At 57.0% G+C, this 15,750-nt stretch overlaps 1 protein-coding gene across 1 annotated transcript in view; it reads right to left on the reverse strand.

Annotated features, from left to right (window-relative positions):
* Positions 1 to 8,293, reverse strand: part of STRA6 (stimulated by retinoic acid 6) — a 12,029-nt gene extending 3,736 nt beyond the window's left edge. Inside the window, exons 1-12 of the mRNA XM_009278846.1 lie at positions 8,169 to 8,293; positions 5,609 to 5,687; positions 5,091 to 5,176; positions 4,785 to 4,924; positions 4,448 to 4,614; positions 4,163 to 4,288; positions 3,120 to 3,187; positions 2,907 to 2,983; positions 2,068 to 2,129; positions 1,613 to 1,793; positions 645 to 720; positions 441 to 574 (exon numbers count right to left, since the gene is read on the reverse strand). Coding sequence (XP_009277121.1) covers positions 441 to 574; positions 645 to 720; positions 1,613 to 1,793; positions 2,068 to 2,129; positions 2,907 to 2,983; positions 3,120 to 3,187; positions 4,163 to 4,288; positions 4,448 to 4,614; positions 4,785 to 4,924; positions 5,091 to 5,176; positions 5,609 to 5,687; positions 8,169 to 8,293 — 1,321 coding nt within the window. The remainder of the gene's footprint in view (positions 1 to 440; positions 575 to 644; positions 721 to 1,612; positions 1,794 to 2,067; positions 2,130 to 2,906; positions 2,984 to 3,119; positions 3,188 to 4,162; positions 4,289 to 4,447; positions 4,615 to 4,784; positions 4,925 to 5,090; positions 5,177 to 5,608; positions 5,688 to 8,168) is intronic.
* Between the last annotated feature and the right edge of the window lie 7,457 nt (positions 8,294 to 15,750).

Below are 15,750 nucleotides of genomic sequence, written 5' to 3' on the forward strand. Positions count from 1 at the left end.
CCAAAACACCGGCCCCCTCCCCCCCCCCCCTTATTTTCTTCCCCACCATTTGGTGTTCAGCATGGTCCTCCCCGCAGAAGGACAGATTGTGTTTGGGGGAAAAGAGGAACAAAAGCCTCACAGCCGTCCCTTTGCAAAATGGGGCAAGAGAGGGGGAAGAGATGCTTAAACCTGGGGCAGGCTATGCGAGGTGGGGGTCCACCACCCATCCGCCCCCTCCTGCCCCCCAGCCCCCTTTACCCCCACCATTTGGTGTTCAGCATGGTCCTCCCCGCAGAAGGACAGATTGTGTTTGGGGGAAAAGAGGAACAAAAGCCTCACAGCCGTCCCTTTGCAAAATGGGGCAAGAGAGGGGGAAGAGATGCTTAAACCTGGGGCAGGCTATGCGAGGTGGGGGTCCACCACCCATCCGCCCCCTCCTGCCCCCCAGCCCCCTTTACCCAGGCAGGCAAAAGCCGTCTGGAAGCCGGCAAAACTCATCCAGCAGACAACGGCTTGTCGGGACGGGCGGAGGATATGGGCTTTGTAGAAAACGTCCAGCACGGCCCCTTGGTACAGCGCCTTCAGGTTGTTCCTGGGGAGAGAGACCAGCTGCAACCCAGCTCGGTGAGAAGGTCAAGGCCAGAGGAGCGAGGACACCGTACCTGTGCATCACCAGCGTCCTCAGGAGCATGGCGCAGGTCAGCAGGCAGCACAGTACCAGCGAGCAGATGTAGCAGACTGCGGAGGAGCAGGGGGAGACGGCCGGGTCAGGGCTGCGGCCAGCAACAGGATTTTATTATAAAAATGTATCTCAGGAGCATCGCGGGGGGGCTGAGTTATGGGGCTGCATGGATGTACCCCCCCCAGCAGGGCATCGTGCCTCAGTTTCCCTCCCTACCCCTTTGTGATACAGGAAGGCCCTTCTCCATCTCCCAGGCGGGCAATGGGCTGGTGAGACAGTGAAAGGGAAGGGGAAGGCCAAGCAGCCAGGGGAAATATAAGCAGTTAGGCTAGCTCAGCACTGGACAAATCATTGAGCAAGCCGTGATAAGCAGGCAGTGCGATGGAGAGAGCCTGGGAAGATGGTCTCAGAAAAGGGGGTGCTGGGGGGAGGAAGTAAGAGGGGGGAAGGAGGGATGGAGATGTCAGGAAAACAAAGAGGATGAGAGGGGCTTGGTGACTCTGGAAAAGCCATAAAAAGGGCCCCCCTTGGCTGGTGGTACCCCAAGGTAGTGCGCTGTGGAGGGAGGGGGAACCCCTGCCTTGCCTGCGCCCCCCCATCCAGGGCTTTCAATTATCCGGGGGGCCAGGGGCCATCTGCTCGATTCCAGCACATATCAAAGCCCGCAGCCGAAGGGCAGCATCTGCAGCACGGCGCAGCCAGCTCTCCCTGCCTCACCATCTTGGCACGCAGCAGCCGCTCGGAGATGCCTGGCACGGCACCAGGCTCACGCAGCCGCCTTTCATGTCTGCACGGCTGCAGCTTCAGCAGCTGGTTTTTAAGTCCCCCTGGAAGCTACCCCATCACCGACCGGTTTCCTGGACCATCCTCTGGGCTAGAAGTCTCGCTGATAAGTTCTGAAATCCTCCAAAAATCACCTATGGATGCAGGACCTGGCTGGGAACCCACCTTCCAGGGACCACAGGTAGTACTTGACGGTGTTGAGCTCCTTCTCCATGTCACCCGGGACAGCCGGGCTCTCCGAGGGCACCAAGCCAAACTGGACTAACAACACTACGATGTCCTTCGTCATCCCCGCCCGCACGATCTGGAGGGTGGGGACAACGGCTACCAGGAGCAGCAGGGCAACCTGTGAGGGAGCGGTGCCACGTGAGCCTCGGGTCACAGCGTCCCACTGCTGAGCCACCGCCTTAGCTTAGAGACTTAAGGCTGGCTGAGCCCTGGAAGCGCATGGCCGGTTGCTGCGGCTCAGCTGAGGGATAGTAATACCTTGAGGCATGCTAATACCATCCCCATAGCTAAAATTGTGGCGTGGCAATGACCTCTGGGCTCCTCTGCCTTGAGAGGACACAGCCAAGAAGGCAGGGAGGGGGCTCTGCTTGGCATTTAACCATCAGCATCACCTGATAGACAGCTATCACGGCCATGGTTATGGACAGGACGAGCTTCAGCGGGATCTGGAAACCTGTAAGGCAGAATCGGAGTGGTGTATCGGAGAGGAGCTGGGACATGGGATCATGGGGGAAGAGCGGAGCAGGCTGCAGGTCCACCCAACCCAGCAGCCAAAGCAAACGCCCGGGGGAGAGCACTGGAACAGGGCAGTCAAATATTAATTGAGATTTCCCCAGGGAAATCCTGCAAGGTTGTATGGCTGGGAGCAGTTTCTCCGTACTTTGGCTGGATGGATTTCCTTCCTGTTGATCCTCCTTTCCTGCAAGCCCACGAAACCTCGTGCGCCCGCAGCACCAAGTCCCAGGAGCCGGGCGCCTGCTGTGTGGGGAGCCACGTCCCTTGAGGTGCCACCTCCCAGGACAGCCCCTGCTTCTTGCATGGGCAGAGGGGGCAAGGAGTAGTTCCCCATTCCTGGGCTGTTAGGGATTTTATCCACTTATTGTAGATTTTATTCCCTTATCGTAGCCTTATCAAGCATCAGGCTGCAATATTAGCACAATCCATGCCTGAACCTCACTGCCTCAGCCCACCCATGGCCCCATGGTGGGGGGGGGGGGGGGGGGGGGGCTGGGGGGGGGGGGGGGGGAGGTGTCCAGCTCCCCATCCCAAACCGCAACAGTTTGTGCAAAGCCGAGGCGTCGCACGTGCTGCGGGCGGCAGCTGCCGCGGCACAGATGCTTTGGGGAAGGAGCCAAGAAAGGCATTTGCTCTCCCCGGGGAGGGGGAGGCAGCCTGTTTGCCGAACTGCTGCTGCAGCCAAGAGCGCAGCCTGTGCCTGCCCGCAGCCTACCTTCCTCAGGAGCGTAGATGTAGGAGCGTAAATACGTCTGGACCCTTGATAGGAGACTTTCTTCTATCTTTGTGGAGCTGGAGGAGGAAGGAGAGGGTGAAAAGCATGTCCCTTGGGAGCAGGGACCCTCTCTGCCCCCGTTGCGGGCAGCCAGGCAGGGCTGGCACAGGCGCTGACTGATCAGGCAGAGCTATGGGAAGGTGTCGTCCTTACCTCCCCTTCCGAGGGCGTTTGGACAGGACAGCCTTTAGGTACTTCTTGTAATAACCTCTCCCTGTAACCTTAAGGAAAGCAGCAATAAGTTGCCTGATCTGAGCACAGGGACACGCTCAGGCACCCGGGGCAGGGAGAGGTGACTCTGCCTTTTGGGAGGTCCAGAGCATCTGCATCCCACCCAGCAGCCATCTCCTTGCTCTGCTACCCCCATCCACCCGCCCATTGCTAGTACGATGCCCCGCAGCACCCTCCGTATGGGATGCGGGTGACGGGCTCCCAGCCCTCGTTTGGATAACGAACGCGTTGGAGCGATGCTGGCAGCAAATCTTCCGGTGTTGCAAAGGTGGAAATAAATCTGCCTTGTTCCCATCAACAAAGCAGCCCAAAACCAGGTGCACCGGTAGGACAGCCAAAAACCCTCATCCCCACCAGCCAGCTCCCAACAAGCGCCTGGGGGTCACTTCAGTCCACGCTTGGGCTGACGGCTTTTTTTTTTTTTTTTTTTTTTTTTTTTTTTTTTTTTTTTTTTTTTTTTTTTTTTTTTTTTTTTTTTTTTTTTTTTTTTTTTTTTTTTTTTTTTTTTTTTTTTTTTTTTTTTTTTTTTTTTTTTTTTTTTTTTTTTTTAAAGTAGGTTTTTTTCCTCTTCTCTTCCCAACAAAGCCCGGCATTTCCCTAAGGGCCGGGGATTATCCAGCCTGCCGGGAAAACAAGGCGACCCCAGTCCTGGCCTGAATGGGACGCATTGATGCCTTAAGCCTCTTGTACTAAGGAGTTTACTCCAAAGATGGATTTTTCACTCCCTCTTCAAATCCAGCAAGATAAACAGAGCCGCGACCCGTGCCGTCAGAGGGACGGAGGGAAGGCAGCTCCCAGTGCCGCAGCAAAGTGGGGAACACGTGCCCTGGGAGCACTCCAGTTCTCCTGGTCCCCCAGGCAGACAGATGGGCTGCAGGGCAGGAGAGCTCCCGAAACCACGCAGGTCCATCAAAGCCTTCTCCCATGCTACCACCCCCCTGAGTTGCCCCGTGGATCTTCATTACCTCCTTATCCAAGGTCTCCTCCTGCGTGGTGAAGCTCCTGATGAGCAGGGCTGGATACCAAAGGCTTAAGAGCACAAGGCAGAGGATGATGGGGATGTAAGAGAGAGTAGAGTAGTACCTGTATATCTGGGAAGAAGCAGAGCTGTCACACGTGAGACCACCCCAGCCTGGGGGTCTAGTCCTGGGCAGGTGACACCTTGATGTCACTTCAAGGAGGTGGTGAGAAAGCAACCTCCAACCCTGGGCCACACCAGCCTCCCTCCACCCAGGCGGCGGGACACATACCTTTGGCGACTGGGGACAATCCACCTTCTGCCAGATGTGGACCACGCAGTGGCACCAGGAGAGCAGGCAGCCCACGAGGTAGCTGACCCTGTGCCGGACAGTGGCACAGGCGATCAGGGGGTAGTAGAAGGCAGGGTAGTAGAGCAAAGCCAGGATCTTCCAGTACTCTAGATGGGATGGTGGGAAGAGGGGAGGGAGAGCAAAATGGGGAAGAGAAGGCAGTGCTCTCAGTATGGACCAGAGTGAACAGGCTGCTCAAGGGATGCCACCCAAAGCTGCACAGCTCCTGGGTGGGGAGGAGCGTGGTGCCCGTGGGCCAGGAGGGTGTTCACCTTACCCCGTGTGCTCTGGGACGAGTGGGCGATGAGCGGCAGAGGGTCCCTGTCCAAGACCAGCACGCACAGGGAGGAGAACAGGATGCCGAACACCGCAGCCACCAGCCCTCGGTTGCCTTCCTCCTCCAGAAAGTTGGCCGGGCTGCAAGACAAGGAAGGGATGAGCCTGACATCAGATCATGGGCACCCTGTCCCCACCATCTTCTGCCCCAGAGCTGGTTTATCCCATGCTGCACCTCAGCATCCCTCCACCTGCTTGGCTGCAGGGTGACAGGGACCCTGGGGACTGGGGTGCAGGGCCAGGGTACCTGAGCAGTCCCGGGACACCATTCCAGCAGCTCCGGTGGAGACGCCTGCGTTTCACCAGCAAGGACAAGCCCACGAGCACAGCCAGCTGCCAGAAACACAATCGAGGGAGCAATAAATACATGGGGGTGTCTGGGTGGGGGGCTCGGACATGCTGCTATGTGACGGGGCCTCCACGGAGACACCGTCTCCATCCAAAACCCTAAATCCAGCCATGGCTGAAGCAGGGACGGGCACTTCTCAACTTGCTCTGATGAGTTACAGGCTCTAAGCGCCTCAGAGGGACCACGCTGGGAAAAAATAAAAATAAATCAAAGCCTTCCATTGACTACAGGCACAAAACAAAGTCTGGAGATGTGCGAGTCCCTTGTTAGAGCATCCCAGCTCAAGCCTCGCTCCGGCTCAAGCTGAAGAGCCCAGACTTGCTATTTGGGAGTAGATGGGCATGACCCAAGCTGGGGGACAGCAAATATGACATGGGGGCAGATAACCCACCCCGTGGGACTTGGCAGGTACTTACGGAGACAGGTGCCATGCAGGTGTGATACAGTCTGGGAGAAATGGTGGGGTCGCAGTCTGGGATTACGCTGGGAAACATGCTAGAAAGAGCCGGGGGAGGGGGGGAAATAAATAACACGTGGTTGTATTTAGTCCCAAAAGGGCAAAGCAAAGATGCTGGGGTATCGCCCACGTACACTGCAGCAGCAGAGACGTCAGTCTGATGCTGAGAAGGGGCAAACCTCCGAAGAGCTGGGTTACACAACTGTCAATAACCAGGGATGAAGTCACCCTCACGAGATGACTTTATGATCAAGTGAGAGAGGTAACACCCGGGAGTGGCCCCAAGCTGATCCCTGCAGGGGCAGGGTGATCTCCCTGCACGCACAGGGATGCTAAGGCTGAACAGGAGATCAGCAAGGAAGGATGAAGCCCCCCTTTACCTCTTTTACACCTATACCCATTCTGGCTCTGTCTTTTCCAAGAGATGCAGCCTGCAAAGCAGCAGTCCTCCTTGCTGCCTAAGGCACTGCACTTATTAAATGCCAGCTGGGCGGCCGAAGACCCCTTGTAGGGTGTTTTGACGCCTTTCCCATGGGAGAGGGACCAGCCCGAGAGCTGGGGGGACGGCAGAGGCGATGGCTGCCTCAGGGTAGGTGCGTGCGGGACAGGGTCCCAGAGCCGCATCCCCCGGCCAGCCAAGGCCAGCCGAGCAGGCGTGCCAGGCTTTGCTTTATTTATTTGCTCTCTGGCCTCCATTACATCCCTTAATCTCTGCTTTGCCGCAGCCCTCCTCCTCTCCCCAAGGCCAGGCGTGATCATGCCCAGCCACCTTCACCCAACACTGGGCAGCAAATCCCTGTGCCGGGGAGCTGAACCCCCTGAGCCCCGTAACTCTCGAGGGGGGGAACCCACACAAGCCCTCGTGCCCTCCCAAACCCTGCAGTGCTGTTGGGGTAGGCAGAGACGGGAGACCAGCTGCAGAGCTCCCATGAGCAAGGCTGCAGGGAAGGGTCCAATAGTGAAATTAGGATTTCTCGGGCATCATATGTCCAAGGCTGTCACCAACCTGCCAGAAAAGGCTTTATAGGACCAGCTGCCATGAGCAAAGCTCTGATTTCTGCCTGTTTTTCTCTGCCAACAGCTGGCCCCGGATAGACCAGAAAATTCCTGCTGGCCAAAAACATCCAGGCTCTGGAAATCCAGGGCACCCGCCAGCAAGATTGAGAGCACAGGGATACCAAAACCTTTTTTGGTATCACCAGGGCTTCAGCATCTAAATCCAGAGCATTCAGGAGCTGTCGGATGGGCAAACCCCCCGGTGCTGCCTCCATCCCTTCGCTGACCATGGCTTGCTGCAAAGGAGGACACCCAGAAAATACCCCAAAGGTTTCTAGCAGGGGTGTGGGTCATGCAGGTGGGGCTTCACCTGGGGAAACCAGGGCTGGGCAAGGAGATTTCAAAGGTTGTTTTGCAATGCAGAAGATTAAGGATGAGGAGGAACCCTTTGGGCTGGTCACCGCTAGGATCTCCTCCTGCTTGCCCTCAGGATTAGGTATCAGTCAACTGAGCGGCGTAAAACCCACCTGCGGAGGACTAAGTCAACAGAGGCACAATACATGCTGATAGATGAGCCTCGGGATGCCCAGCTTCGAGCCTTGTGGGACATCTTGGATGAATTGCCCCACTACTCCATGCCTCAGTTTCCCCTCCTTACAGCACTTCTCTTGTCCTTGGGAAGGGCACTCAGCTAGGAGGGCATGAAGTGCTGGGTCCTTGCTGCGAGGTTGGGCCCTGGGGTCCCGTCCCCGGGGCAAACACAGCACTGCTCTTGGGAGTACGCTCAGTTACAGAGCGGATCATCACGGACGGAGAGGGCATAGGCTTTACAAGACCCACTGATACACCAGTTTTTGGGGGGGGGGGGAAGGAAGACATCCATGCAAGCCCAGGGATGCTCAGACCTATTTTGCAGGTAGGAAATCTGTTCAGGGTTCGCCGTGCCGTGCAGGGACCTGGCCGAGCATCCCAGCCCTGCCTCCCTGCCAGTAGATCAGGGTGTGCTGCCAGCTCTCTTCACCCCTAGCCAAAATCTGCACAGCTGCTTGCCGAGAGCTGCTTGCCGAGAGCTGGGGTGGGATGAAGGCAGGGGACAGATTTGCAAGGCTGTGTCATGAGGATGTCTTCAAACCCAGAAGCATGGAGCCAGAGCAGCCCTCTCCAGGTCAGCAAAGGCTCTGGGGGCTTCAGGGGGGCCAGGGCAGCAGGTTAACACCACGCACTTGACTTTGCATTTTGGGGAAGGCTAAGAGTAGAGTAAGAAGGCAGAGATGCCCACTGCAGGATTTACCCCAGCTCTTGCCAGAAGCACCCTAGAGAAATGAAGCATTTTTAGGGGGCCAAAACAAGCCTTTTTAATCCCCTCCCGCTCACCTGGGAATAAATCCTGGCTCTGCTGCTCAGGGGACATTGCTCTACAGAAAGGGGATAGAGCAGCCGGCCAGAAGGCTGGCAGCTGCCCAGGGTGACCCCGGCAGGGACAGGGGGACATGTGGCACCCGCCAGCAGGGCTGGACACTTACTCATCCTGTGGCATGGCCGGCTCCATGGTTTCGTAGATGTACCAGTCAGAAACAAGGTCGTCGGTGCCAGCAAAGCCGTTGTCCAGCAGAGCATCATGCATCGCACTGGAGCCGTTGGCTGCCATGGCTGTCTCCTTCGTCCCTCCGCGGGCTGGAGAGAGATGGCAAGAGGCAGCCGGAGGCAGAAAGCAACCGGGCTTTCCTGAGGTGGGTCCTCCTGGGCTCTTGGAAAAGCAGGGATGGAGGCGCTGAGCCAAGAAGCTTTATCTTCTTGGGTCACTCCCGCAGCCAGGCGGGACCGGGAGCTTTCAAAATCCAGCTGTGCCTCCAAGGATCCAACTCTTATCTGGGCTCGGAGGGAGGGAGAAGGATGAACACACACACCCCACATCCCCCTCCCCGCACAACCCGAGCGCTCAGGGCACACCTAGTCATCCTCCAGCCGCTCCCTGCCCGCTGCGGGATGCTGATAGACTCAGAGCCTTTGTTTGGGTTGTTTAACAGCTTTTACGCCAATGACTCGAAAACTGGCACAAGGGTCAAGTTTTGGGCTCGGCGGCACGGGCTGGCTGGCAAAGCGGGGACAAGATCTCACCGCGGCTGGGGAGGCTGTGACCTGTGTCCCCAATGTCCCTCTGTGCCACCAGATGCCCCACACAGCATCCAGCCTCCCCCAGCCCCGGGAGGAAACCTCAGCCCCTGTCCCTTTGTAGCAATAAAAAGGAAGAAGGATTTGTCACGGTGCCAGACCCAACAAGCTCTCATTTCTCCTTCTCCCTGTTATTTTTTGATGACTTTGGCCCAGACAGCCCCACACCCTCCACTGCTGTCCCAGAGCTACATCGCACAAGCTGCAACATGCCTCATCTACCATCGCTATTGGAAAGGCAGTGCCCAAAGGCATCCCCAAATGCCAGGCAGCAGTGCTCAGTGCAGCCTCCAAGCCCCAGGAACCAGCCCAGGACCTGGCGACACCTCATCCCACAGCTCGGGGACATCACCAAACCCCCCAGGGCTGCTCAGTGGCTCCGAGGGGACGAGTAGGAGACGGATGACTGAGCCGGCAGCTTTGCTCCAGGCTACTGTTTGTACAGCTGGTGTTCACCAGGGACCGTGATGGATATAGCACGCCAGCTTCAAAGAGATTCCCCAAATCAGGGCTGTGGCCCTGCAGGCAGATCCGTCTCTGGACAGACAAGCGGCACTCGCCACCACAACCATGCTGCCCCATGGCCTCGTGCTCCACTGGATGTCACATCCCCAGCCAGGTTTTGGGTGCCCTCCAGGGACTCCCTCTAGGTCAGGACATGAGACCTGGGACCTTCACCTCCCTTCCCAGAGGACCAAAACTCAGCTGGAAAGAAGGTCCCCCCCACCCCAGCATTTGGTCCACATGTCAGGGTGCCACTGCCATCCCGCTCCCCACTAGCGCAGGCTCCAGCAGAGGAGGGATGGACCCCACCAGCCCCAGGCAAGCATCCAACTCAGACGGACCCCAGACCCCATCCTCGACCCACCCAGCGCATGTCCCAGCCTCAAAGCATCGATTCTCCAGCCATCCCTTGGTTTCGCCTGCGCAGGGAAGCAGTTCTGACCTCACCTCCCAGGAATGTAGCACTCCGTAAAAAGGTAGAAGGAGCCTGTAAAGTTCATGGCAGTGCACACACACGTCTGCAAGCCCCTTTCTGCTCCCGTGGAGTCACTGAAGGCTGGCAGGGCTTGGAAGTTGGGGCTGGGGTTTAGGCAGGTAAAGCGTGCCATGCCAGCCCTGGCATGGGGCAGCATGGCTCTGGGGATGCTGTTTTCCCCTGCAGCATTCGGATGAAGGACCGGCTCCATAAGCCACCGTGGGATTGCCCGTGCGCTCTGGGGATGCTGTTTTCCCCTGCCAAGCAGCATTCGGATGAAGGACCAGCTCCATAAGCCACCGTGGGATTGCCCGTGCCCCTCTCACCTCCCTCTGGGGTCACCCAAAGAAGGGGAACCAGCAGAAAGCAAGATCTACCTACCCACCAGCCCAGCAGCATTGCCCCATGTGACCCACCTCCAAACAAGCCAGCAGAAGCCACCTTGCCAATGCCCTGGTTTTCAGCCTCCGGGGGGACACAACGGCCGCAGAAAAGCAGGAAGGAAAGGAGAGAAAAGCCCAACAAGAGGCACGTACAGCCGTCAGGGAGCCCCGCTGGGCAAGCCGCAGCCTGAATCCGCGCCGGGCAGCAACATCACGAGACCAAGCTGAGAAGCTCCCCGGATGGTGTGTCAGCTCCCCTTCCAGCGCATCCTTGCTCGGAGTATCATGCACACTCAGACCCCGGGGCTTTGCTGCCCGTCTCTGACTGGGTATGGGACCAAGGTGGATCAACACTGTCCCAGCACCAGGTGACCTTCAAATCCTCCAGCCCAGCTTGCTCATCTTCATGAGATGGATGTTCTCCTGCTCCAGGGGAAGGTCCCCTTTTGCGGTCCACCAAGCAGGGTGGCAACATCTTGGTCATCATCCGCAAAAACCAGGTGTCTGGAGACATCAGGAGGTGCTTCAGAGCCTTCAACCCATCTGCTGGACACCATCAGGCAAACCGTGGCAGTGCAAGGCTGAACGAGTGACCGTGTGACACGGGAACATCCAAGCCCGGACCCCAGTGGATCTCCTATTGCCCTGGGCAACAGGGCTGGTGCTGTGCTGGAGCAGACACCTCGCTGGCACATGGGCATTTCAGCTGGGGAGAAGCACGTGATGAGGGTCTTCAGCCTCACCGAGGCACAGGGAAGAGTTAACCGCTCTATTCCTGCCCAGGCTGCAAAGGCTGGTGTCCCAGAGGAGGAGGAGACGCAGGTGTGCCAAAACCTCAGCAGGATCAGCATCCCCAGCCAGGGCAAGGCCACCGCTCTCCACCCTGCTCCGCGGGCGCTGGCTCCTCTCGCCAGGGCCGAGCCAGGAGCTTGCCGGCTTCGCAGCCCCTCGGTGCCCTGCCTTTCCCGAAACCTGATCTCTCTGCTCCTCTGCATAACCTCTGCCGAAACAGGCTGGGCCTTTGATCACAGCAGCCTCGCCCGAGATTGATGGGTTCAATAAAGCTCCTTCATATTCTTCATTTCCCACTATCCATCACCCTCTGGGGAGCTTTTGCATCCCACCACTATGAATTAAACTAGGGGGGGGAAGGGAAGAGAAGAGGGGAGCCGTAAGGGAATTACCCCCCCTTCCCTCCTCCCATCCAGTCTAATGGTGATGCCTTGTGTACAGCTTTTAATAAAAATGATAAAGATCTCATTTCACAATTGTTCAGGGAGCCCTTGGGCCGGGGAGAGGGGAAGAGTTGTTTAAGCGAGATCTCCTCTAATTCAATTGCCATTCGGGAGCCGCGCTGGTGGCTGCTGGGCTGGTGGCTGCAAAGCCAGGTGGCACAGGGATGGCTTTGGAGGACATCAGCAAAGAGAGGATCTGGTGACCCAGCTCATGAGATGCTCGTTCCCAAAGGTGAGTTTAGCGGCTCTGCCCCTCCGAGCATTGGCTGAAGCCCGGTCTCACATCAGCACAGGCTGAGCCAGCCAACTTCAGCCCCCAAAGTCCACCAAACTCAGTGTCCCAGCCCCAAAATGAGATGGGAAAGGTCGGTTTGCAGCCACTTGTGCTCAGCTGGGAAGGGCAAGGGGACAGTCAGTCCCATCCCTTCCCTCCACTGGTGACTTTGGAGCCCTCCAAGCACCAAAGATGCCCCAGCCAGCCCTTGCTCAGAGCTTTTTGAAGACTTTGATCATCTTTCTGGAAAAGCAGAGCTTTTTTCAGTGTGAAGATCTCATGCTGTCCCCAAGTTCCCCAAACACAAGTGCCGAGGAGCCGACTCACACCCCGGACCATCCAAGCTGGAGGCTGGGACCTCTGGGAAGTCACTGCCCACTCTTCCCCCGGGACAGGCTCAGCCCCAGGGGACTGAGGACACCGAACTCATTGCACTGGTGAGCTGATGCAGGAAGCCCGGTGGCTGGTGAACTCACTGCACCCCAACTCACTCATCCCCTCGGGAAAGCCCCTGCCCGGGGCAGGGAAAGATCGGGAGGAAGTTTTTCATCCCATCCAGCCGTCCCACTCCGACAGCATTTTCCTCCCTCCTCCCAGCTCAGACACGGCGAGGCCAGTTCTCATCCAGATCAACCCCCTTCTCCCCCAAATCCCTCCCGCACCCCGACCTCCACCAACCTGGGGAGAGCCCAGGAGCCTCGCCAGCTCTTCACAAACCCTTTTCTCTGCAAAGCTGGAGCCTGCAGATAATAAATCCACCGCAGAGATCATAAACACATCAGCAAGTCAAAGGAGAAGCCCCTTTCTCATTTTAAAAGCAAAGGCAGCTTAAACATTTAAGCCAAGGAGGCTGTTTAAGGTTATTTTTAGGCTCCTGACCCCCCCTGCTCTTCGTTTCAAAGCAAAGGCAGCAGCACCTGCTGCACATGAAGCCCCCCCACAAGCCAGTGAAGGGGAAAAGTCAGTAGTTTGCAGGATTGCACTGAAACCTGCTGGCTAAGTCATACATCAGCACGGAAAGCGGTGCTGGGGGGGCTCAGGGCAGAGCACCCCATAATCTTGGCTCCTCTGATGCTGGGGGGGAGCGAGCACCTCCCAGGAAAAGCCCCCCCCCCCGGATTGCTTCCCAAGAGGGATGTGAAATCCCTGCTTAAGGGCAGAGCATGGATTTTTTGGGGGCTCTGCACCCCCAGAGCAGGATTTGCCCCACTGCGAGCAAACAGGCTGCAGATTAACACTCGCAATTACAACCTGGAGCAATCAACTCTGCGGGTTCGTTAAGCCTGGCTTCCCCCACGACGCCAAATTTGCGAGAAGTGACGACAAAAAGGGGGGGGTGGAGAGGAAAGACGACAAAAAAAAGTTACCTTCTTCCAACCAGCGACCTCCTTGCAAGGCACCCAGAGGCTAGGCTTGATGAGGGTCTCGGGAGAAGCGTGGCCTTGCTAAGCGGGGTCTAAAGCATCCACTCGCGGAAGCCCGGCGCAGATGCAGCCATGCAAGCTTAATGGCAAAGTTCAGAGCACCGGCGAGCGAGCGGAGGCTTGCGGTGGCTCAGGGAACTTTATCCCCTCCATCAGCAGGAGGCCTTGGCTGGGGGCCACCCTGGGGTTTAGAAAATTACAAACAACCAACCCCGTGCTCCGTTCTCTCCCTTTGATTAGGCAGAGCTTTTCGGGAGAGGAGGCAGCTCGACCCAGCCCCCTTCTTCCCCGGCTCTCCGGCAGCTCAGCTGGGTTTTAGCTGCTCCCTCCACACACACCCCCCGCCCCCCACGCTGAGATTTAGGGGGAAGCCCAGGGACTGAGATGCTGCTGTGTCCCACCCACGGGATGCGAACATCTCTGCTTCCTCCTTGGGTAAATCAAAGGGCCAGCTCCTTACTGGTGTAAATCAGTTGAGCCCAATCCTCTGCCCAAATCTTGCAGATTTATTTGGTTTTGCCCCCACCCAGTGCAACTTGGGAGGGGTGGGAACAGGGAGGGAAAGTTTTGGTTTGCTGCAAGCTTGGGGACAAGCGTCCCTGGTTTGGGGACACCACCAACAGAGCATCCTCCCTGCAGGCCCTCAGAGATGGCCGGATCCTGCCCAGGGCTCACACAGCAAGTGCCACGGGTGCAGAGTGAGTCCCACAGCAGCGGGAAACAGCCTGGAGGAGGTCGGAAAGGGATGCAAAACATCTTGGGGTACGAACTGAGGGATGCTTTGCCCCCAGGGTGAGGGCAGGAGTAACCAGCCCCGGTGAGCACAGGCGGCTGGGCGGAACAGGCGGCTTTGCCACACTGCCATTATCCATCTGCTCCTCGGCCAACACGTCCTTCCCACCAGCTACACTTAGTCCAGGAGACAGCAGCTTACAAAAAAAGGATATAATCCGGACAAATATACACACGGTCCACACGTGACAGCAAGTGAAGCAAAGGAAAATTAATCAAGGGTGAAGATTTAGCTTAATTTTTAGCCAAAACCTTGTGGCAATACTGAACAAAATGACCTGCAGGGTTTGTTTTTTTCCCCCCTTCTCTGGGATTGTTTTTAAATGATAAATGCTGCTGTTGGATCCCAAAGGTGCTTCCTGGGAAAGCTGAGGGACTGGGGAAAGGGCTAGCAGAGAGGGAAGGGGCTGAAATTCAGAGTCACAGGGGTCGTTTCCCCCCCCTTCCCCCCCCGACAAAAATATTCCAGCAACATCTATCCTGATCTTAGCAAAGTCATCATTATATAGATGCACACCAGCCCCGGAAGGGCTTTGTTGCTACCAAAACATCTCAAGGCACTCTAACGCCCTGCAAAAAGTTGGTATTCCAGCAGTTTGGTGTTTTTGACTCAAAAATGGCTGTTGCGACCCCAGCCGCAAGCCTTGGGTGTGCGGTTCCCACCCAGGCTCTGATGGTACACCTTGCCAAGGTTCCCTGCCCTCTTCTCAGGCGGCAGGGACCAGGCTGGGAAGAGCCCTGAAAGGTGCAGGTGAACCAGGAGCTCAGTGGCATCCCCAGATGCTGCTGCTCGTGCTGGATAAGCAAGGAGATGGGATGGTTTTCCTGCTCCTTACACCTCTCCCAGTCCTGAGCAGCAGCTGCGGGGTGCAGAGACCCTCCGACACCACAAGCCCATCGCTACATGCATCCTTGGCCTCTGCCCCACACGGTAAGGTCTCTCCCAAATCCCTTTTCTGCTTCTGGAGAAGTGTCCTCCTCTTCTATGCATTGATGTCCTGAGCCTGTTTTATCTTGTAACACTGGATAAGGTGCTGGAGCATTGAGATTCCGGTACAACCCAGCAGCCATGAGCAAATCACTGCACCTATGGGGACCCTTCCCTAAGAGAAAGGACTTTTACATGGAGGAACACAGCTAAGGACAGCAGGAACCCACCTTTGGCCAAAACACCCAGCTCTCATTGCTATTACACAGCTTTCCGGACCCAAACCTTGAGCTCGTTACGCAGGCAGAGCTCCAGCCAAAGGCCACCTTTCATTTTACAGAACAAAACTCCCAGGCTGCCAAAAAAGACCTCACAGCGTCCTATGAATCAACCTCGTTCCCAGTAGAGCTGTGGAAACTGGTATTCGGTTTTGGCGGGGGCAAGGGAGGGTCTCAGCCCCAGGTTTGGCTGTGCCTGGTGCCACATTAACGCGATGGAGGTGGCACCTCCAGACCCGCTGCACGCGCGCCCCCGATACAGCTGGGAAAACGCTGCATGAATGAACTGCGCCTTAGAATAGATTATGGGAAAATTAGTCTTTGATGATGCTGTCATTAGCAGTAGCTCCGTAATGTGTTTGCGTAAGGGCAGGAAGGAAATTAAGCAGGCTAGTTAAGGATGAAATAGTTCCCATTTCCCCGCGTTAGAGCCTGGCAGGGTTTTGGCTGAGGCAGAGAAAAATTTCAGAAGCGTTTGGGAGCTGAAGACCAGGGCGTGATCCTTCACACGTACACCAGTTTGATCACCATGATTCCTCCTGCTGCTGCTGCGCCCCAGGGAAGCGGAGCCCAGCTCAGTGGCACGGGGTCCCCACGGGGGGGGGGGGGGGGGCAGGGGAAACCCCACGGGGCCACAAAA

This window comes from Aptenodytes forsteri, unplaced genomic scaffold (assembly GCF_000699145.1).
Source record: "Aptenodytes forsteri isolate BGI_AS27 unplaced genomic scaffold, ASM69914v1 Scaffold258, whole genome shotgun sequence".
Taxonomy (NCBI): domain Eukaryota; kingdom Metazoa; phylum Chordata; class Aves; order Sphenisciformes; family Spheniscidae; genus Aptenodytes; species Aptenodytes forsteri.